Source organism: Pholis gunnellus (genome assembly GCF_910591455.1).
Source record: "Pholis gunnellus genome assembly, chromosome: 3".
Taxonomy (NCBI): domain Eukaryota; kingdom Metazoa; phylum Chordata; class Actinopteri; order Perciformes; family Pholidae; genus Pholis; species Pholis gunnellus.
Window position 1 is genome coordinate 18,062,016 of NC_136529.1, and position 15,002 is coordinate 18,077,017.

A 15,002-nucleotide genomic window follows, 5' to 3' on the forward strand; every position below is an offset into this window, starting at 1 on the left:
AACGGCCCATCCACCGTGGAAGACGATTGGCCAGCGCCAGAACAACCTGCGCTCTGATTGGACGGCAGGAATCTCCCTCAACTGCGATGTAACGTGCTTTCTGGTGTTGTGCTGCCCCCTGGTGGAGAGACCGCTCAAGGGCCATGAAACGGTTTTATTGGAGAGTTTATTCTTTGAAATTCAATTCCAAGAAAGGGAAGACAAAGTAGAACAGTCTGGCTGATGCTTTTCCAAGAAAAGGATTAGTTTACTATTTATATGGGAAAACAATTTTGCAGTTATTTTGGCAGTTCCTGATAATGAAGCCCTGAAAATATATCAACTTTAACATAATAAATAGTTAAGTGATCTAAATGGAATGAAATATTGCTATTCTAATTAGTCAGTATTACTTATTGGACACCCAATACGTATTACTCTATTCATGTGTTTATATTTGTACTTGCCTTTTCATATTCTCCAGTTGTAATCTTTAAATCAATCTCTGGCACATTACTTTTCTTGGGGATTAATAAAGTTCTATCTCAGCTTAATCATTTGGTTTCATGAATCAAAAAGGCATCCAGTTGACTTTTGTATTGCAAATAAAATGGAAAATGTGGTGAGGAATTTAGGACATTTTGATAGCCAAAAATCTGAATGCAGCAAGGAGAATGTGCTGATCTGTTGAAATAGATAAACTATTAATGTTTGCAAAGATCAAAAATCATACACACAAATATAGGAAAATTAAGGAGCTAGTGTAATAAATTAGTGAAATAAAACCAACTAATTGGTTGTGTAAGAAAATATAACTAGGGAAGTGGTGATAAAAGACAAAGTGTGGATATTTATTGCTAATAGATTATTTGACTTTCTATTTTTTGGGGAGTGAACATTTGAAACAAGAAATAAAAAGAGTCAGACCACTTTCTGAATACAACAGTTTAATTGTAGTACTGATTCGTAACAAAAGAATACCCCCCGCCCTACCCCCCCCCACACTATTTTCCTGCCACTCAGTTGTGAGTGCTGGTCAGACTCCTGCACAGAGTTGTACAGATACTGAGACAAGAAGTAAACTAGCACATTCAAAATAGAAACCTCTTATGCAATCAAAAAAAAAAAAATCTGAATGCAGCAAGGAGAATGTGCTGATCTGATGAAAAGATGTGGTTGTATTGTGACACTAAGCCCAGGTGTTCCTCCATGTCCTCTCCTGCCCAGAACTCAAAGCAAGACTTCCAGGTCTTTGCTGCTTTAGATATCCTTGATTACGTCCTCCAGCTCCTCTTTGGAATACATGTGGAAGGTCTTCCCGGGCTCTACTGTTGCCAGCTACAGAAGAAACACAGACAAAGAAAACCTACATGAAACCTGAGGAACTCTGGAAGTAATGAATACTGAACACTGTTGAGTGCTATATTCCAACATAACTACTGATGTGTTTTAAGTAAACATTTTCACAGTCAAATTAAACCTTCAAGCACCTTTCCGTACTAAAATCAAATATTCAGAAAATGGGTGAAAAATATCGAACCTCAATGTTGGTGGCATTTAGCTTCTCCTCCATCACCTGCTTCAGAATGGTGAGAGACGACTTGATGGCGTCTTTTAATGTCATGGACTGCAAGTTAAACAGGGAGAGGGGGACAAACAGAAAAGATACTCTTCAGTCCATCGGTCTTTTTACTTTAGACTACACCAATTGAAAACCGTTCATTTTCTTAAATCTCACACAGGATAGCAGCTTATTGACATCATAATTAGCTTCGCTGGTGTTCCTGTTAGATGGAAAGACGCAGTGGTCTGTACCTTGTGGTAGACTTCTTGCAGAGAGCTCTGTGCTCCCTCAGAAGCGGAGCCGATGGCCCGAGCATCACACTGCACGAAGGTTCCTGACGGGTCCATGTGGTACCTGCATCCACAAACAAATAACAGTCAAATCAGAAATAAAAAGGTGAACATGCCTCTGTTTGAAATGTAAAGTTTGCAAGGAGCACAGATGGTAATCTTTACGTACAGCTGGGGTCCTTTTTCATCCACTCCCCCGAATAGAAGTGCTACGCCGAATGGTCGACTCTGTATAGATAACGGCAAAGAGGAACAAAGCAGAGAACAGGATATGGTAGTTTACTCCAACACCATCAAACATTATGTCTTTGAAAAAAGAACATTGACTTGAGGTTTGAATAGATGAGCCGAGTGAGTGACTGACCATGGCACCAGGATCAGCGTCCTCCTCTCCAAACTGCAGCGCCAGGTTGGACACCGCCTGAGTCACACTCTCCACGGTCATCGTCTCATTGTACGTGAACCAGTGGTTCTGAGGAAGTACATACAGATTATACACAGGTAGAACACCAGGCGGTTAGGGTACTGCATTATATTCCTATTTGCTCAGCATTCATACCTGGGTTTCCACTCTTGCTTTGTCAATTAGAGTCTTGGCATCAGCTATCAAGCCACTCATGGCGCAACCTTTGAGGCAGAAAGAAAGAAAATGCTCATGCTGTAGCGTAAAGCAACAATCAGTCAGACTGGGAGAAATGTGATGTCATTCACTGTCGTTATCATGCAAAGTATAAGGGTACACCTCATCATCTTTGAAGTCACATAATATGTAAGAAATATGACAGACAGCAGCTTATCAATTAAAAAATATGACGAAGGTTAACCTTTCAAAAATATCCCAACGCTCCCAAAATATTTAAGCACCTACTCAATGTTCACTGGTACTGGTTATCTACATAACATTACAGAGGCTGACAGACGTCATTCTCAAGTTAACAGACAGTAAATGCACTCGAGCACTCGTCCTCTGTCAGCACCCAGGTTTGAGGTTCAGTAAATCTGTGTCTGACAGCTGAGAATCACTGCTACTCACCGATGTGAGTGTCGATCTCCACGATCTTTTCAATGCTGTTGGGCTCCATGAGCGGAGAGGTGATCCTCTTCTCCACAGCCAGACACACCCCCTCTGATGTCTGGATACCGATGGCTGTGGAGCCCAACTGGGAAGGCAAAGCCAGACCAAAGAAAGATTGTGAGCGTGGAGGTGGACATTTCATCTCTTTTGTTACACAACCTAAGTGATTCAGTGTGTAATACTCACTTTTATGGCCTCGATGGCATATTCAACCTGGAACAATCTCCCTTCAGGAGAGAATGTGTTCACACCTCTGGAAGATAGACGTGAAAGAGAAAGATTATTAATAATAGTTATCAGTTCGACATCGGTGGAAAACTACTTGCAAATAAACAAATAAATATGTTTAGCATTATGTTGTGTTTACAGATACCACTTAAAAGAGTACTTTAGCTGTCTATCTTGAGTGTAACACAACATGTTAATCAAAATTAGGTTTTCCTGATTAAATAAAGTTTTTTTAAATAGCGACACCGAAAGTGAAAGCAGGCTAACTCAATGCGAAGTGGCGAGCTAGCTGCTAGCTAACTACCTGCAACAAACAGCAACTAAGTTACAACAAAGGATGGAAGCAAAGGGAACAGTCCTGGAGCAGTCAACACCAATACATGCAAAATGTTCAAGCATCTTCTTAACATAATTGTGCTCTCTTATTCATCTTCCTCGTTCCCACTGAGGAGCGCTCAATAAATGACAAAGCAGTTTGTGTTGCACTCACCTGTCATATTCCGATCTTGTCAAAAACATCTTTAAACGTTTAACACGGGACCTGCAAAAGAGAGGAATTGATATGTAAGACTGGTGCACTATTTAAAAAAAAAAGTTAAAGGAATTAGAAAAGCAATGGCAATGCATCGCTTCCGAGTTTGCCGTGACACCGGGAGATTAGCTAGCTAAAGTTAGCAGCATGCTATAGCTAACTGACGCAGACAATCACTGAAACGGAACAGAAAACACTCACAGAAGTCTATCGTCGATACTCAGACATTATTATAACATTTAAAAGAACATTTATCAACTATTCCGCGATGCTCTTTTAAATAATTGTAGTTGTTAGACTCAATTACCTCCAGCCACAAACACTTCAATGAGTTCGCTTGTTTGAGGGGAAGCGTCTGAGGGTGTAACACCCAAACAAGCCGGTTGTCAAAAGAATCGGAAACGAAGGTTCCGGGTGTGCAGAGCTGTCGTTGAGCATTCATGTAATCCTACAATTTTGTTTGTTAACGACGAGGACACGTTGTAGTGTCTGCTATAAAATAACTTTAACACTGATATATACTGTATATATACTGTTGACCACACAACACTAACAACACACAAAATCTGTGCAATATAAATTCACTGTGCAATACAATTATTCTGTCTGTATAGAATAATTTAGTTATTGGATTGTGGATTTTTTACTTCTGGATTCTTTACTGGTGTGTTACTTATTTATAACACATGTTTTGATCTTGTTTTTTTACTATGTCTCTTGTTTGCACTATCCACTATGCTGCTGTAATCCTGTAAACCTCCATACTGCGGGACTAATAAAGGATCATCTTATCTTAACTTATCTTATATGAAATAAAATGTGATGAATTTTCACATTTAACATTATTGGGCACTGCAGGCTATTGTAATAATGTGTTAAATACAAGAACTCAGATTAATAATTGAGCTGGGAATGGTAAATCCTGCCCAGAAACATTATTTAAGGTTTAATAAGAATGATCATGTTTTGTCTCTTGAACGACTATTTTATGAGGATTGTTCTAGACCAAGAATTTATTTTGATCATGTAAGTCAGATCAGACTAATCACAGAGGACAATCAGAATTCACTGTCAAAGAATATACACTCAATGATACGTGGATGATAGAAAACAGACCTTGCAATCTATTAATACTGATGTATATTCATTCGTTTTATTTTAATTAAATAATACCAATGTTCGTACTCCCGGTATGGGAACCACTTTTTAAGGTTGCAGCGAGTTATGGTCACGGAGACAGGTAGACCCAATGTAGAGCTGTAGAGCTGTCTATTGATATAACTTCCGTGCTTATGAACGGACACCCTTCAGAAATACATCTTGCAATATTGTTACAGGTGAGCTTTGAAGATTATGCTGTAAATGTTCATGTCATGACACGTAAGCAACCACTAAGGGTCGTCCTGGAGCTGAATAAAAAACATCTGGAGCAGTGGAAACACGTGGATACTGAACTTTTTTGCCGGATAATTAGGCTAAATATTATTGTAATATCCAGTAAATGTCATACGGTGCACTTCAAATGGCTTATATATTGTTACGTGTGTGGTGGATTAATTTAATAATGACGATTAGGGACATATTATAGCTTCATGTAGGCCTCCTGATATGTTGGATATGACCACTCTATCAATAAATGCAGAGATCAAGTAGTGGAAACCACACTACTTCCCCAAACAAATTGTTTTTAAAAGTCCCATTCAAAACTTGCGTTACCTAAAAGACCTACAGAAGTACTGTCACTTATTCAAAGTAAACATTTTCAAGAATGTCTCCCGTCAGTTTAGGCAACTTTTTCGTATCGGCACACGTTCCCATTTCCTTTTATTCAATAAATTAGTTTTCACTTCCCATTAGTTTAAATGTTTGTCAAGCAATGAAAATTACCATTGCATTATTACAATTATTATTATTATTATTACTACTATTATTATTTTTATTATTATTATTGATGCTCTGTTCAAGCAGCATGTCAGACTTCTGGCAGCTTAAGGTTGAGCCAATTTTATTACACCATTGGGTAGAGTAATCGATAAGAATGCATGTAGATTAGAATTATATTCTGATTGGAACTTTTGATCTGAAAAGTAAAGTAAACAGCTAACATACAAATGAAGTTGTGTAAAGTGGAGAACATATAATATATTCTTGCAATATTTGCATCTTGAGATGTTTGTGTCTTGAGATGTTTTTGTTTAAGTTTTGTGAGGAGGGGGATGTACATGCAGGTCGGTGGTGTCGGGTTTCATTTTCCGGGTGGGATCAGTTCAGTTCGGTCCTGTTTTGGTTCAGTGTTGAAGCCCCAGCGTGGCGTTGCCTGTTACTTATTCAGACTCTGAGAAATCTGACCAAATCAAGTCCTGCTGCCGCTGCGCATGGATCTAGGTACATATTTGGAGTTTTATTACCCTCAGGACCGTCTGCCAGGTGCACAGCCTTGACAAGTCGCAGTACCGTTTCAATAGTAAACATGAAGTCCGAGAGGGAGGGCATCGTTTTTCAGGCTCTTCTCTTGATCCACAGTAAGTAGGCTGGAGTTTGGTTTGTGTATCATTGTTTTACATAAAGGTGCATGTAGAGTACGCAAAGATAATAACTTATCATTATTGTACATTAAAACTGTAGCCTATTAAGGCCAAAAATCTGCATCAGGTTTTCATTATTTTCATTATTTCCTTTTTCTTTGAAGAGATTTAGCTTCATATTTTAAGACTTTGAAATTACTACGCTTATTTAAAGTGTTAGAAAACATTTGTTCATTTGCTGACAGCAAGAGACAGACATGATCTATTTAAATATTGTCAGTCTAATATTAAAGCCAGACCTGATGCTTCCCTCCTGTCCACCTCATGCTTCCAACACAGGCACACACATTCCTGTCAGATGAGTTTTACTGACTCAGTGTCAAAAGCATCAAGATTCGCCCCACTGCACATCATGAATAGCAATCGAAGAGTACAATTTAGGGTATTGATTTCAATTAATTTAGTTTTTTAGTTAGTTTTTAGTAATTATGTTATTTAGTTTTCCAAAACAGATGCAGTAAGTTGTCTGTTGGAGATCTTATTTACATGACATGGAGTGGCCGTCTGAAGGTCTGTTTTAGTGATTATCCTGTTAACTTTCCCTCCTGTTTCTCTATTTCAGTCCCTGTGGCCTGCCTCTTCACTGCAGGTATGTTTCTCTTTGTGTGTGTGCAGTTATAATTCATTCTGGATGTCTCAGTGTGTAAACTCAACACCCTCTCTGCCCTTCAGTGTCTGGTCAGTCTGACAGCAGCAGCAGTGTGGTGGTGGCAGGGTATAATGTGAGCGCCCCCGCTCGGTCGAGGGTGGTGCTGCAGTGTGTGAGTGGCCGCATGGTGTGGACCAGGGACAGGTTGAGGGACAGGCAGAGGGTGGTCCACTGGGACATGTACCGGGCCCGTCCAGACCACGCCATGGAGAGGGTGCTGGACATGTTCTCCGCAGGGGACCAGAGGATCTACAACTCTTACAACATGGGCAGGGTTGGCCTCAGCCCAAGAGCCTTCAAGGACGGAAACTTCTCTCTGGTCATCAAAGGTCACACTCATTGTCTTTGACTTGTCCATTCATTCATTTGTTTGTCTGTTTGAATTGCATTTTGCACACAGTAATACAGCTGAAAAGAATGTCAGCTCAGGGCTCACTCCCTTTAGTATACATGGTAAACCAGATGTTAATGCATCCCATCTCAGCCTACACAACAGTCATCTCTTTATCTATTATTTCACAAAAGTGTGTTCATTGTAATGTGGTTAACAGAAGTGGTCTTTGTTTCAGGCGAGGCAGCCCACCTCTCTCGTAAAACATGTGTGAAAAACTGATGTTTCGAAAAGTTGAAGCGCTTGTTGGAAACTCGCAACACCCACACAATAACACAGTTCAAAGTTGACTCCAAAGCAAAAATATTTTGATTCCAGAATGAAGAAATGGTTGAAATGTGACGTTAACATGATTTATAACTCATACACTATAGCAAAGCACTGTTGTTTTTTGAAGTCTTTTAAGAGTGATAACATTGATTTTACCCGACATTCTGCTTGTGATCATAGACGTGACGATGAATGACAGAGGTCTGTACTCCTGTAACCTCCACCATCTTTACTGCAACCTGTACGAGACAGTCAGAGTACAGCTCAACGTCACTAAGTCACGTACGTATCACACGACACAGACTATCAGCATCTTCAACGCGTAGCAACTTTAAAGCTGACTCCGTTTGTCTTTTCATTAAAGGTCGTAAACAGCAGCGCTTCTGGGATGGACATAAGGCGGTGTACGTGGTGCTGCTTGGTAGTACTGTGGTGCTGCCGTGCATCAACCGGCGTAACGTGTGGACAGACTGGAGCAACGAGGAGGAGGACCAGCAGGTGCGTGGAGTGCACAAGCTTGTTTGGAGGTTTTCTTCAGACATTAGATCTCAGTCTAGATTTACTTTTAATTCAAAGGGATTATGTGATATTTACTGAAAAGTGTAACTCCCTTCCTAACTTGGTGGCCTCCAGGTGGTCCACTGGGACCGTCAGTCCCAAGGAGTCCGCCACAACCGCGCTGACCGTCTGGTGGACCTGTACGCCTCTGGGGAGCAGCGAAGCTACGGACCGCTGTTCCTCCAGAGGAAGATGAACATCAGCAATCAAGCCTTCTCAGAGGGAGACTTTTCTCTTTCCATATCCGATCTGCAGGTTTGTGTGTGTAAAAGAAGAGTAATTTAACAGAAAACGCCTCAAGAGCCTGATAGCTTCAGTACTCATAGTAAAAATATACTTCCATATGAAGTACACTCTAACTGTGTGTGTACATGTATACGGTGTTTCCAGAACACATGGAACCTTCATTAGTAATGCAGCTCTTTATCGCTCTGTTGGGAAAAAGAGGTTGGCAGTCAAAGTAAATTGAGCTACATCTCTTGTATAACAACAGTAACATCACAAACTGTACAATATCTATCCAAAAGGACTTCCTACCAGCCCCCTTGCTGCCATTTGTAGTGATAGCAAGCAGAGAAATGTTTACCGTCACAGTTTAGGAATCTCAAGGTCCCCGGTGTTTCTTTTGCTACAGCTCATAAATCAGAACATTTAGGTTAAACACAGGCTCAGCGGGCTCCGGGGATTAACGACAACACTGTGTCCAGGATTCCTGTGAGCTACAGGCAACACTCATTCCACTGCCACACCACTTCTGTTCATGTTTTGTGTTTCAAAATTTAAAAGAAGAATCAATTAGCTCTAATGTAACACAAAATCTAGAACGTTTTTTGCTAAATCAGAAGTATTAAGTGTTCTCAAATGATCCCATTTGCTTAAATGAGCATTGATTCTACACAAGAACAGGCTATGTTTTGCAAAAGTGCACGCAAAGGGCATTTCTCTACCTTCAAAACTGCTCGGATGTCAGACATTCTTGACATTTTTATGTCTACTTTTGTTGTAAGGGTAACCATCAATAATAGTCGTTTTATTTTCAAATGAGGCAGAGCACTTTCAACAGGGGTTTAAGGTTTAAATTGATGTAAAGAGATCTTTAACAACATCAGAAACCTTTATTAGCATGGATTTAATTGGTGTCTTGTGTTTTTGTGTACATTCAAATGAATTAATTCAGGTGTTTTTGAATTCCAGCTTCTTTTTTGTTGTTGGTGTTGTTTACATTTTGATCACAGATGGTTTCATATGAAGGCACATACAGTGGCCTTTTTAGTGTGTGTATTTATCTGTCTACATTTAACACACAGTACACAGACCAGGGGATGTATTCCTGCCACCTCCACCACCATTACTGTGGTCTACATGAGAGGAGAGAGTTTCATGTCACAGTGGAAGCACCAGTGATTCAGACCACACTGCCAGCCAAAGCACTGCCCAGTGAAGACAAAGGTAACACACACACACACACACACACACACACACACACACTCTCCTCCTGCTCTAGTTATAGTGAGTCAGTGTAAGTGCCTTATCAGAGAGAATTGTTATGACTTAGTGGATTTGAGCTATCTTGAGAACAATTAGGATAAAACAAAACACACATCTGTTCTTTCCTTCACTCCTCCCCTCTGTGCCTTCTCGTTCTGTCCTCGTGCCGTGATTCGTCTCTGCCTCGCACTCTCCACAGGTTCAAAGTAACGGTATGGATGGAGAGAAGAGGAAGAGGGGAAGAAAAGCTCTTATTTCCGAACTTTTTTGTTTTGTTTCATGAGAGATTTCTTTCTTGCACTGTCAGCTTGTCAGACGCCAGACCCCTGAAACCACACACACTCCCTCACATCCCAGTCCTCCAAACCTCACCCTCACCTTTCTTCTCACCCTCCACTCTTTCGTCGCTATGCCACTAGTCAACCCACTTTTGTGTTATTGCTTTGTCTTGTTTGCAGGGTCTGATTTTGTCTTTAGTGCGCCATTCAACTTTCTTTTCGACATGCCCTTCCCCGTTTCTCCTCTCTCAATTGTTTAGTTCACATTTCTGAGTGCTTTGACCCGCCTAAGAGATTCTTTCCCTGAGTGCAAATTAGAAAGAGGAGACAGAAAAGAGAGGAAGAGAGAGCATTGACTCGTTGGCGTGCCAGTTGCCTACCTCAAATTCCTGTAGAATGAGAACGTTTTTTTGGTGCGTGTGTCTGTGTTTCCAGAAGGTAACTGAAACAAAGCCCATAATGGCAGATGTATCAATGTGCGGAACTCATTGAGAGAGGTTTGGAAATGAAAAAGGCCTGTGGTCAAGTCAGTCTCTGTGTGTGTGTGTGTGTGTGTGTGTGTGTGTGTGTGTGTGTGTGTGTGTGTGTGTGTGTGTGTGTGTGTGTGTGTGTGTCTGTGTGTGTGTGTCAAAGAGCATGCCAAGTCCGATCTCATTTCGGAGGAATCTTTCGGATACAGTCTTTGGACACAATTAAGCCTTCACTCCCGGAGCTGTAATAATACAGTAGGATTGCACCATGGGAATTTTACTGGTTAGAAACGAGATGCATAAATCATAAATCTTCCAGCACAGCAGTGAGTTTGTTCAGTTTCTTCCTCTGTGCTCACAGACAGCAGAGTCTGTAGTATTTTATCATCTTATCTGCTCCTGTTTTGCCCTCTCTGACTGTCTGCTGCACTGTTGACTTTGGCTCTCTCCTGACATTCTGGAGACGTTTCACTCTTACGTCTGTCCAGCCTTCTCTCTGATTTTCCCCCTTAAAGGATCCCACATGCTCAGGTTTGTTTTTCATCTTTGCTCCATGTCACTCGCTCTTTTCCATCGCATTTCTCACTTTCTTTTTGCCTTCCTTCATGAAGAAAGGGAACTGTTTTTGGTGGTTTATGGACAAGAGCAGGAAGTTTGCTTCTTCTGCGTGGAAGCACAGCAAGCTGGCAACACAGACAGACTAGCCCATGGATGAGGTTTTTGAGACTCTGTTGATGAAATAGCAGAGAAGAGATCTAGGTCACCCCTCCCTCCCACCCATCAGAGTTATTTCTCAGTGCAGTTTGAGCAGGAAGAGGACGGGGCAACCAGTCTAACCACAAACACATATGTTCCCATCTGGGCACGAGTCAGCAGAAAATGGCTTTAAACTAAATAAAAGGATCAGAGGATTTGTAACGTTAATGAACATGATGTTTTCATGTACTCTGCAGCTGTGTATGCGCTTTAAGTTTGTGTTTGGGATCAAGGTCTTTTCTAGCTTCATTTTGCGAGGCAAACCTCTGGAGAAACATCTCACCGTCCCTTTCCTCTCCCTTGGCTCTCCTCCTCTGTTCCACCCCAATCTGTCCTTCCTTCTCTCCTCACTTCTCTGTGTTTTACTGCCAGGAAAACTAAATCACAGCATGACTTTCTCTCTGGATCTCATTTTGTCTCAAATGTGTTGAGTCTGAGGTCCACAGCTGCTTCTTGCCTTGCACTTTTTTTAACGAGGCAAAATGAAACCAGGCTTTCCCTCACCCCTCTGCTTCTCAACACTCTGTTCTCAACAGAACCGCACATATCACCTGATGCTTAATTATTCCTCGCGGCCCTGGAAATGTGTTTAAGCATTTTTTTTACAGCCATAAAATGTCCTTACATGTAAAATGAAACAATTTGCAAGGTGTCAGAGTTTACATCACACACACTCACACACGTGCAACAAAAAATGCACACGCATACGCAGCCACACGCACAGACAGAAAATGATATTTGTTGGGCATGGCGTCTCCGAGCATTAGATCTAGTACGCTGCTACAAACACACATCAGACACAAATCACAGAGTGCACCGGGGTGAACGACTAGATTACTTTGATCCAGTCCTTTTGTGTTTTGCCCAAAACTAATTTGGTAACAAAATTGAAATTCTGAAAAACAAAGTGACAGTGTGTAAAAAATCAGATATATTATTCATACATAAAAAAATAGATTATTTTCATTCTTTAAATTATTTCCTTGTTCACTGAAGAAATAAGGATTTTGTACTGTAGTAACCTGGTCATGATATAACGAAAACGTACATATGTGCATCCATACTAGCATCTATACATGGCTGTTCACAATGCCTTTGGTACACTAACCTAATGGTAAGATGGCATTATTTACATGTTTTTCTCTTAGCTCAGCATGTTAGCGTGCTTATATTTGCTAGTTAGCACTAAATACAAAGTTACTGAGGTTGGTGGAAATATCGATGGTCATATATTGAAATTCATGACAGCAAAAAGTTTAACACAATGAGTGCACTAGATTAAGGGATAACCAAAGTTAGAACTATTCTTACGAAAGGGGATACTAATATTCCAAAATGTTATGACAATCCATCAAAAGGTTGAAACATTTCACTAAAATCTACAAATGGCAACCTCATGAGGGCGTTGGAGGAAAAAGATAGTCAGAAAATGTATAATCAGGGAACCATGAATGTCTGCCAATCCAAAAACGAGACGTTGCAATGTTTCACAGGCAAACAACAAGGCCATCCGATAGCTGTTGAGATATTTCAGTCTGGACCATAGCAGTGGACGGACTGACCAGCACCGCTAGTGCAGCTAAACACTTTATGACTGAGAAAGATAATTCAGAAGTTAACCCCTCCACAAATAAAGTTCAATGGATTTCTGGGTTACTCATGATGTACGTAATGTCTGTTCAATGGAAGGTCTGGTCTTGTTTATTACATTTGTAAAAACTCACAATGATTCATTAGTCTGTTTGTAAAAGAAAAGAGAAAAGGAAAATCTTCATGCTGACTGTTGTGATTCTCAGATACCAGTAAGGCTGAATCACCGCGAGTCATCAATGTTATTCTGCCCGACCAGAGGCATCACTTCCTCATGCCACTGGGCTACGTCCTCACCTCCTTCCTGCTCCTGGCATTCATTATCCTCATCATCATTCTCATCACACGCAGACGGAGAACCAAAGGTCTGACCTGCAGTACCTCAGTCTGACTGTAGATTTACATTTCTACATTTCTGAATCTTATCTAATTTTTCCTGTGTTTTCAGAGTTTAACCCGCAGTCATCCATGAGGTGAGAACACACAAACGCACTCACATAATCACTGTCTTTCCCCTTTAACACACACACACACACACACACACACACACACACACACACACACACACACACACACACACACACACACACACACGCACACGCACACACACACTCACACTCAGATGTGTTTTTCTTCCCGTGATAGGTCCAGCAGAAGTCACAGCAGCTCGGAAGAGTTTGAGATGGACGTTACTGAAGTGAGCGCGTGCAGTCGGGAGGAGAGAAGATTTGGTGAGTCAGATGGAAGAGAGAAAAAGTGACTTTTGTCTTGACTGCGTGTTCTGACTTTCTCCTTTGTGATTTTAGACTACAAGAACAACCTGCTGAAAGAGAAGGTCCACATGAACACTCAGCCTAAAGTCATCGATCTTGACAAAGGTAACACACACACACACACACACACACACACACACACACACACACACACAAGCCAGCCATCATTAATTGTTTTCTCATTTTCCTTCATCTTATTCTTGGCTTGGCTTCTTTGCAGAGATGCAGAAATTTTCTAAGTGAGGAACAGTGAAGCTGGAGTCACTGGCTGGTCCAGAGGCTGCTGCACATACTCAACACCTCAACACAGGAGAGACAGCAAGAGATTAAAAATGTTGTACAAATTCAGAAAACCAGTAAATACAGGCATTGTGTTTTCAAATTGTCCGTATTAGTAACAAAGAAAAGCTGATTTTGTATTAATTGTACAAAAAAAACTGGACTTGGACCACTGTGCACAGCACAATAGCGCCACCCAGAGGGGAATCTAAACCGAGCCTTGGCTGTTGGATGAAAGAGCAAGTGTGCATACATTGAATTAAGTTGTGATTGAGTGAATATGAATTATGGGTTATTACAGCTTTGGTCATTATTCCTCAAGTTTAAACACATATTTTCATTTCTTTCTTACTCACAAATCCATCTTGGCTTTAACTGACTGGAATGAGGCACCACTGAGAGGCTACTATCAGTGTGTACTACTTCCTGTTGGCTTTGATTAACTGTATGCTAACTGACCAATGAAGCAGTGTATGTAAAAATGTATCATTTTGACGTGTTACAATTGACAAGTTTGAGGCTGATGTTTAGCTGAAGTTGGTTATTCATGATTTGTTTGACGAGATAACGTTGTCTATTTGTATTCAAATGAATTACATATTATTAAGTGAGTGTGGACAAAAGAAACGTTTGGAAATAGGATAGGAGCACAGATGAAGCAGATAAATTAATTCAGTCATAGTTGATTTTACCGTTTTTATACCTGTGCTTTTCCTACCGTGACATGTCAAAAGTAGGCCATTCCTTCATTTGGAAGTTGAGAACAAGTTAAGCTTCGTCATGATTTTGATTTGACTGACATGTCTTTTATATTTCTTTATCATTCCCAAATGTGCCAGATTCGTAGATCTTTTCCACAACAGGTATTTTCACTTCACAGGAAAAGCACAGGTGGAACAAAAAAGATTAAAAAAATGACTTGTGTTCCAGCAATTTAGTCAATGAAATGCTGCATTACATTTACTTAAATGTTAATAACTGCACCTGTGTTTGTTGACTCGGACCATCTGTTTTGCATGCATTTTAATTCAGGTGGAAACAGCCCTGGTTGTGGTGTCAAGTACACACTTCTGTACAGACTTTGCTGCTGATATCTGCGCTTTTTGAATGTTTTGTGTCGAGTCTGCACCTACTGGTCGCACTGATGAGTGTATAAATAAATGAAAATAGGTATCAGCATAGCTATTCTTAATTTTAATGTATTCATCTTAACAGACAGTCACACCTAAGTACATATACGTACATAG

The 15,002-nt window shown here is 40.6% G+C and overlaps 2 protein-coding genes across 2 annotated transcripts; one reads left to right on the plus strand and one right to left on the minus strand.

The window, feature by feature from the left end:
* Positions 1–979: 979 nt before the first annotated feature.
* Positions 980–4,044, minus strand: psma5 (proteasome 20S subunit alpha 5). Its single transcript, XM_079186506.1, has 10 exons — positions 3,976–4,044; positions 3,627–3,677; positions 3,095–3,161; positions 2,867–2,993; positions 2,393–2,460; positions 2,198–2,305; positions 2,003–2,061; positions 1,795–1,897; positions 1,520–1,606; positions 980–1,317 (listed from the first exon to the last, which is right to left on the minus strand). Exons 2-10 carry the CDS (start codon positions 3,653–3,655, stop codon positions 1,240–1,242), a joined length of 726 nt encoding a protein of 241 aa, XP_079042632.1. The 5' UTR covers positions 3,656–3,677; positions 3,976–4,044; the 3' UTR covers positions 980–1,239.
* A 1,967-nt stretch (positions 4,045–6,011) lies between these two features.
* LOC306715978 (matrix remodeling-associated protein 8-like) lies at positions 6,012–14,936 on the plus strand. Its single transcript, XM_079186495.1, has 12 exons — positions 6,012–6,190; positions 6,816–6,842; positions 6,926–7,231; positions 7,744–7,845; positions 7,928–8,061; positions 8,197–8,376; positions 9,429–9,570; positions 12,910–13,068; positions 13,152–13,176; positions 13,349–13,434; positions 13,510–13,581; positions 13,697–14,936. Exons 1-12 carry the CDS (start codon positions 6,139–6,141, stop codon positions 13,717–13,719), a joined length of 1,308 nt encoding a protein of 435 aa, XP_079042621.1. The 5' UTR covers positions 6,012–6,138; the 3' UTR covers positions 13,720–14,936.
* The last annotated feature ends 66 nt before the right edge of the window (positions 14,937–15,002 follow it).